The sequence below is a fragment of the Hippoglossus stenolepis genome, chromosome 11 (genome assembly GCF_022539355.2).
Source record: "Hippoglossus stenolepis isolate QCI-W04-F060 chromosome 11, HSTE1.2, whole genome shotgun sequence".
Classification (NCBI taxonomy): Eukaryota; Metazoa; Chordata; class Actinopteri; order Pleuronectiformes; family Pleuronectidae; genus Hippoglossus; species Hippoglossus stenolepis.
The window spans coordinates 5,981,976-5,993,991 of record NC_061493.1 but is presented as its reverse complement, the minus strand read 5'-3'; the positions used below and the strand labels follow the sequence as shown (position 1 = coordinate 5,993,991).

At 41.8% G+C, this 12,016-nt stretch overlaps 1 protein-coding gene across 5 annotated transcripts in view; it reads left to right on the top strand.

Moving 5' to 3' along the window:
• Positions 1-12,016, top strand: part of carmil3 (capping protein regulator and myosin 1 linker 3) — a 94,500-nt gene that overhangs the window by 17,653 nt on the left and 64,831 nt on the right. For all 5 annotated transcript variants that reach the window (XM_035171408.2, XM_035171407.2, XM_035171409.2 and 2 more), the window contains exons 4-8: positions 838-897; positions 986-1,107; positions 7,366-7,460; positions 8,226-8,296; positions 8,500-8,573. In XM_035171408.2, the coding sequence (XP_035027299.2) occupies positions 838-897; positions 986-1,107; positions 7,366-7,460; positions 8,226-8,296; positions 8,500-8,573 (422 nt within the window). The remainder of the gene's footprint in view (positions 1-837; positions 898-985; positions 1,108-7,365; positions 7,461-8,225; positions 8,297-8,499; positions 8,574-12,016) is intronic.

Genomic DNA, 12,016 nt, shown 5'->3' with positions numbered 1-12,016 from the left:
ATCGTACATACCAGAGTTATTCCTGAGTAACAACAAGAAAGTCCAACAGGGAAAGAAACACAAGCGATCAGATGATCACTGATTTTGTAAACAAGCTCGCAAGTGCTCAGTTTTCTTTGTTTTACAGTGGCACATTTATCATGGGATGTCTGGCAGACTGACTGTCTGTGTGGAGATGATTTTCTGTGCCAGTCCCGGCAGTAGGTTTAGTCCACGTCAGCCATAAAAAGGGGGTTTGTTATTGCACATCCTCATTTTGACATTTTGTTGCACAAAGTTGTGAAAAAGAATTAATCAGAATCAGAAATATTTTAATAATCCAGGGGGTGGGGGGGTTGCTCCAGCCAAGAATAGAAATATATAAAGCCCAAGAAGATGACAATAAGTAGAAATACAAAATAAAGGTCTAAAAAATACTATAAAATACAGTATGTAAAAAGAAACTTAATAATAGTATGTAAATATACAGTATATACAATACAATAATGCATTAAAAGCCATAGAGTTGGTCTCTACCCTGTGATGGAAATGTACAATTTAAAGTTCAGGTAATAATTTTACTATCAGACCTTTTCTCATAAATGATGCTAACCTCATGGTTCGCTGAAAACCTCCATGATTGTCTGAAAGCTTGTGTTTCTTGCCCCATCTGACATCTTATCAAAAATGTTGCTGCAGATCTAAGCAATTACCTTGATGAGTACACTTTAAGTCTTGATCAATATAAACAGAAAACAAGACCCAAGTTGTAATGAGGTGTAATCATGCTTTTAAAGATGTTGTGAAACAGGCAGTGTGTTATTGTGGCCCACAGTGGAGTTTTTCTGCTGTTTTCAGGTTGAGGTCACCTTCAACTTCTTGGAAATCCGAGCGATGAACACCTACCCAGAACACCAGGTGAGAACAGTTTAGTTTTGTTTGCTTTTTGCCCTTGTCCGCAGTGTAAAGTGTTATTACAGAAAAATGAATGTTCCCCACACTGCAGGTTGTCATCGATACAGACAAGACCACCTACTCGCTGAGGCTGCAGACCCAGGAGCAGCTGGATCACATGGTCAATCACATCAACTACGCCCTCTCCCGAGTCTTCAACAACTCTATTTACGCGTAAGCATCATCGAGCATCATTGCCTTGAGCAAAGAACCAAGTTTGTCTGGTTTCTTCCCCCCTAAATTTTGGCTGAGGTGCCTGTCCCTCGAAATTCAAAAAATGCCTTTTAGAATGTAGAACACCCCCCCCCATCTCTCTCTCACCAATACCCAGGTACCCACATATGACACATCTGTTAGTTTGCTAAAGCTAATTTAACTACACACACTTTTGCATCAGAAATGTCTAATGTAGTAGAGGCTTCTCGCCTCTGCAGTTTCCTGACTGCAGAGGAAACTGCCATTCAAACAGCCGTCACAGGCATCTGTCTCAGCCAGAGGGCGAAACGATGTGGGTGTGTGTGAGATAGCCGGGATTGAAGCAGCCACGTCTAAAGACACCGAAGGGCAGGAGAGCATGGGAGATGTTTCTGAATTGTAGATGATGTGTTGGTTTAGGTGTTTAGTTTCAGCATAGAAAATGAGCCCCTAACTTTAATTAGAGGGTGCAAGGACCAAGACGGTTTGAAACACTGGGTGACATTATGAGCCAAGTTCAACCCTTAAATGTAGATTTTGTTTTTTTTATACATTTGGTAAGAAATGTGATAATAAACCCAGCATTTATGTATTCCATCATAGTACAGTCATGAAATTGAGTTTACAGCTCTAAAATCACATGATTGTTAGTGTGCAGAATCTCTTGAACAACTCTCCACAGTGCATTGACAAGTTGGCAGCTTCACCTTCGGGCAGGATTACTTGTGTTCTTGTATTGCTGTAGTTTTCATCCAACCCATTTCTGTGTCACAGGCGACTTTAACACCCAGCAATCACTGGGATTAAATCAGCCGGCTGACACTTCGTAGGCCGTTACCTGGAGGCATTGTGTTGGCTCTTTTTTATTTTCTAAAGAAGATGGTGTAGCGCAGCGAGTGAGTAGCAGTAACACACAGTCCCTGACAGAGCTGTAGACACAGGCCTCCAGTCAAAAATCCATTTGTACACAGTTGAAGCCTGGATACAGTTAAGTTCCATTTCGGACGTTTTTTTGTTCCGAGGTCCTGTGGATGTATGGGTGAGCGAGCAAGCAAGGCACAGAGTGTATTCCCTCATCTACAATTTCTAAGAGCAATGGGATTGACTCTACTCCGGCTATTGACCTGCACAAGGCTATCTCTGCACTCTATCATCTTTCAGAATGGCTCTTTTCCATTAGAGCCACAGCCTGTGATTGCTTCCGTCGAGAACATTTAAAGAGAATAAAGGGAGAGGGGAGAAGAGAAGGCTGGAAGTTGTGTTGTGGTGTTTGATTTGTGCAGCCTTGTAACGGATTGGTGCCGCAGTATTGAGGTACATAATGCAGATGGTATCACGATAACGTGCACTCGCGCTTCAGAGGCGGATGATGATTGTGGAGAGGAGGTGGGGATTAAGGTCACGGATGTGGTTAGGTGTTGTGTGTGTGTGATTCGTTGACAAATGGGATTAAGGACGGTAAGTGTTGAATGCGACAGTATAACGGTGTAATCCCATCAAAAAGCCAAAGCAGGTACAGCACAGCATTATGTACAAACACAGTATTTACTTTGTGATGTCAGAATTTATTCTTTTTCTGCTTACTGGATGCTTTTGTTTGAGTGTGTGCCTTTGTCTGTAATTGCTGCAGCGAACGGCAGTGCCTTAAACTGCTTTCCACGGAACCTTGACAGTTTATGTTGTGTTTATCTACGACTAAAGCAAAGTCACAAGCTATTTCAACACATTCTACGCATTAACTTTCTCAGCTGTACCTGAAAAACAAGTCTCCCACAAATTAGGATACAATAGTCCTTTATTTGTCCAACTATGGGGAAATTATGCACATATTTTTTGCAGCAACAAAAAGGGGATATAAATTACAGACTCAGTTTAGCTACTCTATAAGGTAATAAATATAACTTTAACACAAGGAACTATAATAATAGAGGTATTTACAATGTATACAAAATATATACTGAGTAACAGTATTGCACATATGCCGTATAATATTAAAATTGCACACATAGAAGATTATTATTTGGTTTGTGTAGAGTTAGGGTTAAGGGTAGGCTCTAGATTTAAGATTAAGGATATTGGGTTAGGTTATGGCTAAGGGGCTAGAGTTAGGAGGTTAGGGCAGTGTTAGGAGTCATGGGTAAGGGGAGGGTCTGGGGTAAGGGTTTGGGTAATTTTAAGTTGTTGAATATCTGAGTTAGATATAAAAGGTGTCTGTGGTCTACAGGGACCTAAGATAACTCTCTTTCAGAGATATTGGATTAATCAGTCTCACTGAAGGAGCTGCCCAGTGCTGCGATGGTGTCCTGCAGGGGTTGGGACTGGTTCTTCATCAGAGATGATAGCTATAGGTCTTATTCCCTCGCTCCCACCACCTCCACTGGGTCGGAGGGTATCTCAGGACTGAGCCGACCTTCTGAATCCGCTGTCCAGCTTCTTCCTGTCAGCAGTCGAGATGCTGATGCCCCAGCAGACCAGTCAAACAAGGATGGCTGATTCCACCACAGAGTCAGAGAGGGTCCAACCCTAACCCTAACCCTGCACTCCTCAGCAGATACAGTCTTCTCTAGCCCTTTATGTATAGTGCAGTGACATGCTCATTTATTTAGCACTGTACCTATTCAAGATAAAAGTATGATTTTGAGAAAACTGTGCAGATGAATTTTATTTTATTGGAATAAGTTAACTTAAACTCTGAATCTTTGTTAGTGAAATACGTTTTGGCAGCTTTTTATAACACCGTTGTCTGAGACAGAATTTGTATTTATAACAGTACCTTGCAGGGTAAGTGCTGGCAGGGAATGGAAGGTTTTATTCATTTCCTCACTCACACCTGGGAACATTGTTGTATCAGTGTGTTGTCTCTTGGGTACTGAAGAGCTCCACTTGAGCAGCAGGGAGTTCAGAGTTTTCTTGCTCAAGGGCACTACAGCATTGAGCGCGTAGGGAAGGAAAAGCATAATATTTACCATCCACATTTCCTCCTAACCTGTAATCGGGACCAGAGTCTTTCTAATTACACCGCTCAAACATCAAGGATAGTGCCTCTCCTAAAAAGAAAATAAAGAGAAATGAGAAATGATAAATTCTCAGCCAGGCTAGCAGCGTGGCTCTAGGGATGGCAGTGTATGCATTGGTTGGGTGACTGCTTTTTTCCAGAGTGAAGAATCTGTCGTAGCCGCTTGATGGACTGCCTTAAAAAATTGTACAGACATACATGGAATCCAGTGGAGACTTCCTAATGACTTTGATACCATTATTTTACTCTGGTGCAGCGGTTTTAAAAGTCTAACATCGTGGCCTCCCACTTGGAACAGCTGCTCTTCTTTCCCATCATTGTGCCGTACAGCTTGTTGTCAGACCTTAGATATTGTAAGGCAGGCTTTTCTCCTGGTCTTACCTATAAACTCACGTTAGAGCTATAGGTAAAACAAGAGTGCGGGGACAGTTTTGTCTGTAACTCATAGACTGTATGATGGAAAACACGTCTCCACTGTCTCCCACTATCCAAAAATGAAGCCATAAGATCCTGGATATGAACATTGCCATCAGGAGTTTGCAGAGTTTGATTGTGGTGTGGAGCCAACATTAAGAGGTCACAATGAAACACATGCTTGACCGATCCTGAGTCAGTCTCATCTGTCAATCATAATGTCTCACCCCATTTTCATAGTGTGATAAGAACTTCCTAAAATGACAGATACCATCTTTGGGTAAAATATATTTGACGTGTATTTTGATAGTTTAAAGGGATAGTTTACCGAACAATTTTAATTCACTACTTATCTAATCACCACTATGTCGATTGAGTGGTGGGTCGTGTGTTTGAGTCCAAAAACACTTTTGGAGTCTCAGGGGTAAACAGTGTTACAGCCAAATCCAATACAATTGAAGTAACCGGGACCGCTTCTTCAGACGTAAAAATCAACAGAAAAAAAATTCGAAAAGGGGCCATTTACGCTGTGTTTTTAGCCTAGATGTCCTCTGATATCCTCCTCAGAGGCACATTCACGTTTCACGGACACCCTGGAAAACCGCACACTCTTGCCCAAGGGCACTTGTGGGGTGGGCGTCGCTACTTCTGCTAGCATGGCTACTTGCGGTAGCACTTTCTGTTAACTATCCCTTTAATTTGGTCCATGTCCAATCCACTAACATGGAGGAAGCACAATTCATGACCTATAATACAGCCAACCACCAGGGGCGATCTGAACGCTTCGGCTTCCCTTTTTGGGACCTGTCATGTCGTCCATCTTTATACATTTTGTGGTGTAACTCCATACACGTTTAATGTCCGAATCCACAATGTTGACTCCAACAACCAAAGTAGCACAATACATACAATACATCTTACATTACATCAGTACACCAACCTTAAATGTCACCTAAACTACATGCATTTATGCTGTTCCACATTATATAGTTGCATATCTAAATTTATGAGAAGAATACAACAGATATAGGGAATATCGTATGTAAATACCAGTGATTAAATTATCAGTTTTGAAAAAAAACGTACTCTACAAAACAAATATCCACAAAAATAAATCTGATCTTACTTTCTGTCCTCTCTTAAGATGAAATGTCCTAATTTCAAAGTTTATGAAAAGGAAATCTCACTTTACACTACTCTCAGGTTGTCATTGCTAAACTCCACCACTGTCTCAAGGTGCTGTGCATCACATTTGGACTTTTTAGTTTGGCTTTCTTTAGTTTCAGACATTATTCTTGTTATTAAGAACGACTACATTCTGCCACTTCGAGTCCCTTAATTGCCTCCACAAGCTGTGTGCCACAGCCTCCGCTACAACAGCTGAATGTGTGGATTAGTGGGCCAAATCTGCAGGCCAAGCTACATTAATTTCTAGTTGTTTTGAGACGACTCCAGCGTGAACCTGTTTCCCTCGCTTCCTTGTCTCTTAAAATCGGCTGTGATTCCTATCAGGAGGCACCTCACAGCTTTGGCTGAATTCAAATGTCCTGAGTCTACAACACACACAACGTCTGTGAGTGCTGACAACTGTCCAAACCCACAATTCCTCAAGTCCAAGCAGATTTTGTGCAGATTTCCAGAGGCTGCTTTGGGTGCAGATATAATTAATCAAATCATTTTGTTGTATTTGTCTATTGGTGTCGTTAAGGGTTCTAACTAAATAATTTGAGTTGTTTTAATCTGCAAAACTAAATGGGGAAAAGGCAGATTTTTATTTATTGAGTGAGGATGTTGAGATGAGGGTAAAGGCAAGATTTTATACATTCAGACCATATGTGATCTCCAATGTGGCTGATCTGCCAATATCAATAATGTTCAGAAAAGGACATTTGTTAATGAGTTACAGTCATGAATTTCAAATCATCTCCATGGTAACACATGAGGTCTTATAAGTTCATGGTGCATTTCATCCCTTCGTGGTCCAGCACCCTGACGGACACAATCCCAGAGGACTCAGTCCACAAGTGTGCAGGATGGACTTTTGGATTTAGCGATTGAAAAAACCGTAGCGCCACCATGAGGTTGATAATTGTGTTTTTAATTAACAATGTCTACAAAACTAGTCGATGACCATGAAATATGCCCTTTGGATGAATTTTAACAATATGAAAGCTACCCAAAAGTGAAGCCAAATCATCTTGACTGCCCTCTGTTGGCTGCTGCACTATAGGTCATAAACTCCTCCTCATCCATCTTAGTGGATGGGACGTGGGCCAAACTAAAAAGTGTGTTCTTATCACACCGATGTTTGTTCAAGAGCGATTTTTTTCTGATAAGTTTGGTTTTAATTAGTTATTTGTTGCTGTAAAAACGGGGGAAAACATCATGATTGTCAGCTGAGACTGACTCGTGATTGGTGGAGCACGTTTATCCCCCGGACCTTGATACCTCCACGCTACTATGCTGACTCTGGCTCCAAATGACATCACAGTGCAACATGGAGGCACCCATATCTGGGATATTTAGGCTTCATTTTTGTACGAGAAATGTTTATGTACAATCCATCTTTTTATACAGTCTGTGCTTATGACTATTTACACTCAGCAGTACTTGAACTTTAGTGCTTGTTTAGAATATTAGTATGTTGGGCACTAGGATCGGGTGAACATGGTAGACTTACTATACCTCTTAAACATTGAGATACTGCTGTTAGCATTTAGCTCAAAGCACTACTACAGTACAGTACATTCATGAGGCTGCTAGCATGGTCGTAAACCCTCATCTTGTTTTCACCTCTTGTCTTTCAGTCCTCCTATTTGTCGAGCCGAGGGAGACCTGACTGACGGAAGCCACAAGTTTTCACCAACGTCTGAATCGTCGCTGGACACTCAGAAAACCTGTGGTGAGTCTGCTACCTTTCCATGTGGACCACATGCATGAGACATGAAACTCCGGGAAATGTCCAGAAAATTAGGTCTGAACAATTTCTGGAGTTTGCCAGGACTTTCAGGCAACACACATTGTACTTCCGGCTAGAAAATGCAGGAGGCAGGACATGACGCGAAAATTCCCCTGTTTTTGTTTGCAGCACATCAACGCCGGCGTAGACCCTTAGCTCTCAAATCTTGTTGTCTTTCTAAGTTGACAACTTCATTGGCGCCTGCTGTGTGTATGGCACCCCATTTTCACCCTGAGATATTGGAATCCTTGATCTTTGACTCTGACATTTGCATTCTCACGTACAACCCCTCCAGAACTTTTTCGGGAAATGTCTGAAGTTCAGTGCGTGTCTGAAAGCAGCTATACACACACTTCAGAGGCCGTCCATTCGTCGCCTCACTGACTCAGGCCAAATCATTTTGGAGACTCATCGTTAAGTGGGTCAGAAGACCAGTGTTGCCTGGTGCACTGCCTTTCTGCTCGTAATCCTATTAATCTACAGGCGGAGCTCTTTCATGGTGCAATACTTTCATCTCACCTCAATATTTACAGCTAATCTCTGTCTCGCGCTCACTGGTGACCATCTTTGTCTTGCTCTCCCTGACTTCCTCTTTCATCTTCGGCCTGCACCGCTTCGCACTCTTCACCCCTTCGTTAGATGTCGTCTGCCCTTCTCTATTCTATCCCTTATTTCTGATCTGTTATCATCGGTTTCTCCTTCTTCCAGGAGGTTTTTCTGAGACCTATGAAGCCCTTTGCGACTACAATGGGATTGGCTGCAAGGAAGAAGTGCAATGGGTGAGGACAAAGCTATTTAAAGCCGCTTCTGTTCCTCGTGTTTCTGTGTTTTCATTAGATCTTCAGCTTCTTTTATCTTTTGTGGAAAACTAGGATGTTTTTTCATGTTGCTGTCCCTTCATCTTTCTCTAACTTTCTGTTACTCTTTGTTTATTGTTTTCTCTCCCATCTTCTCTTTTTCCCTCCCTGCATCTCGACTACAGGATGTTGACACCATCTACCACTCTCAGGACAACAGGGAGTTCAACTTACTGGATTTCAGCCATCTTGACAGCAGGTGACACAGATTACTGACATCTTAACTACACTCAGGCTCATTACGACACACCAACATGCGCTGATTGGAGAGATACATAAACGCATGCCAAACATAGACTGCAGCTATACAGTGCAGTCAGTGCAGTGTGTGTGTGTGTGTGTGTGTGTGTGTGTGTGTGTGTGTGTGTGTGTGTGTGTGTGTGTGTGTGTGTGTGTGTGTGTGTGTGTGTGTGTGTGTGTGTGTGTGTGTGTGTGTGTGTGTGTGTGTGTGTGTGTGTGTGTGTGTGTGTGTGTGTGTGTGTGTGTTGACTCTGTTCTCCAGCACATTGGATTTGAAACGGAGTGTTGACAGCAGGGGTTAAGTGATGAATTCCAGCGTTAATTTGGGGTTGTTTACATCAGCTCCAGGGGGCGTTCAGGGGACAGAGAGTAATTGGACACAAACTCATTATATGAGATATGTGTCAGTTCTGTTACTGTCTGGCCTGTTTGTAACCCGTAGACATCAGCAGACATCAGGCATGATCCTTTGTCATGCTCTGCCAGAATTACAATGCAGTCATCCTCCGTATTTCATTTGTTTAAGGGGCCTTTTGTCCTGTTACTGTAGTTACTGAAAGAACTGAAAGGTCCAATACAGATGTCGACCCCCATAATTCTTAATGACAAGCATTCGCTGGGAATGTAATACTTCTATATGTGATATTTCTACAATAAAGATGAAACATTGCTGCAGTAAACTAACCAGGGCTCCAGACCAACTTTTTCATTTAGTTGCACCAGATCATAATTTAGGTGCACCCAAAATCTTTCACTGCACCTTTTGGCACTGCAATAATACACCTTTTATACCTTTTCTTGACCTCTCCCATATGTATTGGTTATTTCTCAAGGGCTGGGTAGCGCCACAGATTTTCCCAAATTCCGGTTCAGTTAAGGATATTTACATGTACAATACCAATTTTGCCTGGATAGAAATTCTCCAGAGAACTAAAGCTGTAAACTGAATAAGCAAACCTCTAACTTGGTGCATTATTAAAATGATTACGGTAGGCCTGTCATGATAACACATGTTTGTTGGATGATATTTTGTTCCAGAAATTATTATTGTAAAGTATTTAGACTTTTTGTCTTCACTGTTCGACATACACCGCCTCGTTCAGCACCTCTCATCTCTGCGTGTGTCTGTGTGTGTGAGTGGGGGCGGGGTAAGTGTAAACTCTGCAGAGAAGATGAGATGAGGAAGCTACGAGACTCGCTAAAATACAGAGACACACCAGCTACAGTATATGTTTGGCGCATCAATGTGACCAAGGAAAATCTTTAGTCGCACTACACAAATGTTTGGTCGCACTCTGGAGCCCTGTTGGCCATGAATTCTTTAGCACTGAGTTTTAGAATATTACTGACTTTTCTTTGGCCTAATTTATTTACCCACATCTGTCTGTCTGTATGCAACGCATATCTTGCGAAGCATTCGTCTTATCGGCTTCACACTTGGCATGTGTATTGCAAAAAGTGCAGTGCCAAGATTGGTGCGATTTTGGACATGCTCTATGTTCAGTCTGTGGACCGAGTTGAACATGTCTTCTCCTGCGTCCCCTGATAAACTACTGCAGCTGTCGGCAACTGGGTCGAACATCAGGTGAAAATTGCCTCCAGATAATTTCGATAATTTGATAATTTTTATTCCACCATATCGGACTGACACAGACATTCACAGGTGCTGATATCCGTCATGGCGAGAACATTCAGAAAACCTCCTCATTTGTGTTGTCGCTGTAAGGCTTTATACTGAGCTGAATTACAAAGCTTTTATTATGAAAAGTTGTGAAATTGGATCTGAAGATTTTGTAGATTTCTTAATGGACCTCAGAAATAGCTGACATATCATTCAAACTCCTATAAAAGCCACACATGTAAATAGTAATAAAGCAAATTCAGTTTCATTTCATTAAAAACATTTACTATAAAATCTTCATTGTATAAGCCAGGTTAGATGAACACAGAGTTTTCTAAATTCACTATGTATCAAAGACTTCACACGACACACAACATCTGACAGACACAATAAAAAAAGTGACAGTATATAGTAGAACTGTTTGAGGAGGACTCACTAATGGCAAGAAACAATTCTAAAGTAGTTCCGGAGCATTAACACAGGAGATAACAACAACCCATTCCAAACAGGAAGGTTCTGTACTGGTACTGCACTGGTTAAAACAATGTGTGGTGCAGTTCCTTCCCACAATCCTCTCTTTGTCTGGGTGTCTTGTGCATGAGTTGCTCTTGTATTGCATTTCTGACAGAGAAGTTACTTCGGAGCATATTTGCTGCCCCCAGTGGTTGCTGCACATGTCATATTCAATGGAACTCTGTATCACTAAAATCAATTTGCAGTTCTCCTCCAATAATCATGCAGGTGTTGCCAACAAACCACGACTGAAATCTTCATGATTTTAACTGAGGTTGAAAATAAACACCTTGCTTATTTCATTGAAATCCACGGTGCTGAAATACAGACCCGAAACAATAAAAATGCATCACTGTGCTAATACTTCCTGACTGCACTTAGCTTTTGGACGATGCTTCCTCTTCATTCTGTTTTGCAAAACTGTTTTCCCCCCGACGATGCCATGTCTCATCAGCTGTCAGCCTGAGCTGCCTTATCTGACATTAGTCTGGCTATTTGTCTAACAAGACCGTCCCTTGGTAAATGTTGAGTGTGTTAGTCTTTTATTCTCTCTCTGGCTCCCTTTCTGTCCTCTTGCCTCTGTTCGGTGCTGTTAGAAGTTTGAGAAGATCATAGAGAAGGAGAATGATGTGCTTGTCAGAGAACGAATCCAGGGCTCGGAAACAGCTGTAAGAGGCCATATGTCTACTCCTCTACCTCCCTTCTAAAGTCCCCTGTTTCCCTACGCAGACATATTGAGGAAGAGTGTGTCGCTCGAACGCTGCCGATCATAAAAAGATTTGACAGCTGACATGCAAATGGAGAATTCAGCCCAGCTTACTTGTCTTTTTGTTTTGAGTTCTATGGACTCTTTCTACTTTTCTGTGCAACAACAAAAACAATACTGGAAGGATACGTCCACACTTACAAAATGCACGTGTCATCGCAGAAGCCAAGCTTTGCGATGCTGCTAAATCAAAAAGCCATTCATAGAAGCGTGATTGCAGCAGCAACTCATGAATATATTAATACATTTCTTATTGAGAGCTAAAATCACTGCATCACTGTTGTTTTTCCTGCATTATTTTATATGGTGTGTGTGTGATAAAGTGAACGGCTGTGCAGTGTAGGCTGCTTATTCAGTTTTTTAGGCGCTTCCTTTAACATATTGTTCCACTGAGCCCACGGCCCAATGCTAAAGATTCTCCCTGCTTTTCTAGAGGGGTTGTATCAAATCCAAATTAACAGAGGAAGCAAAGACTTGACAAAAGAGTTACAAAAATCGGAGC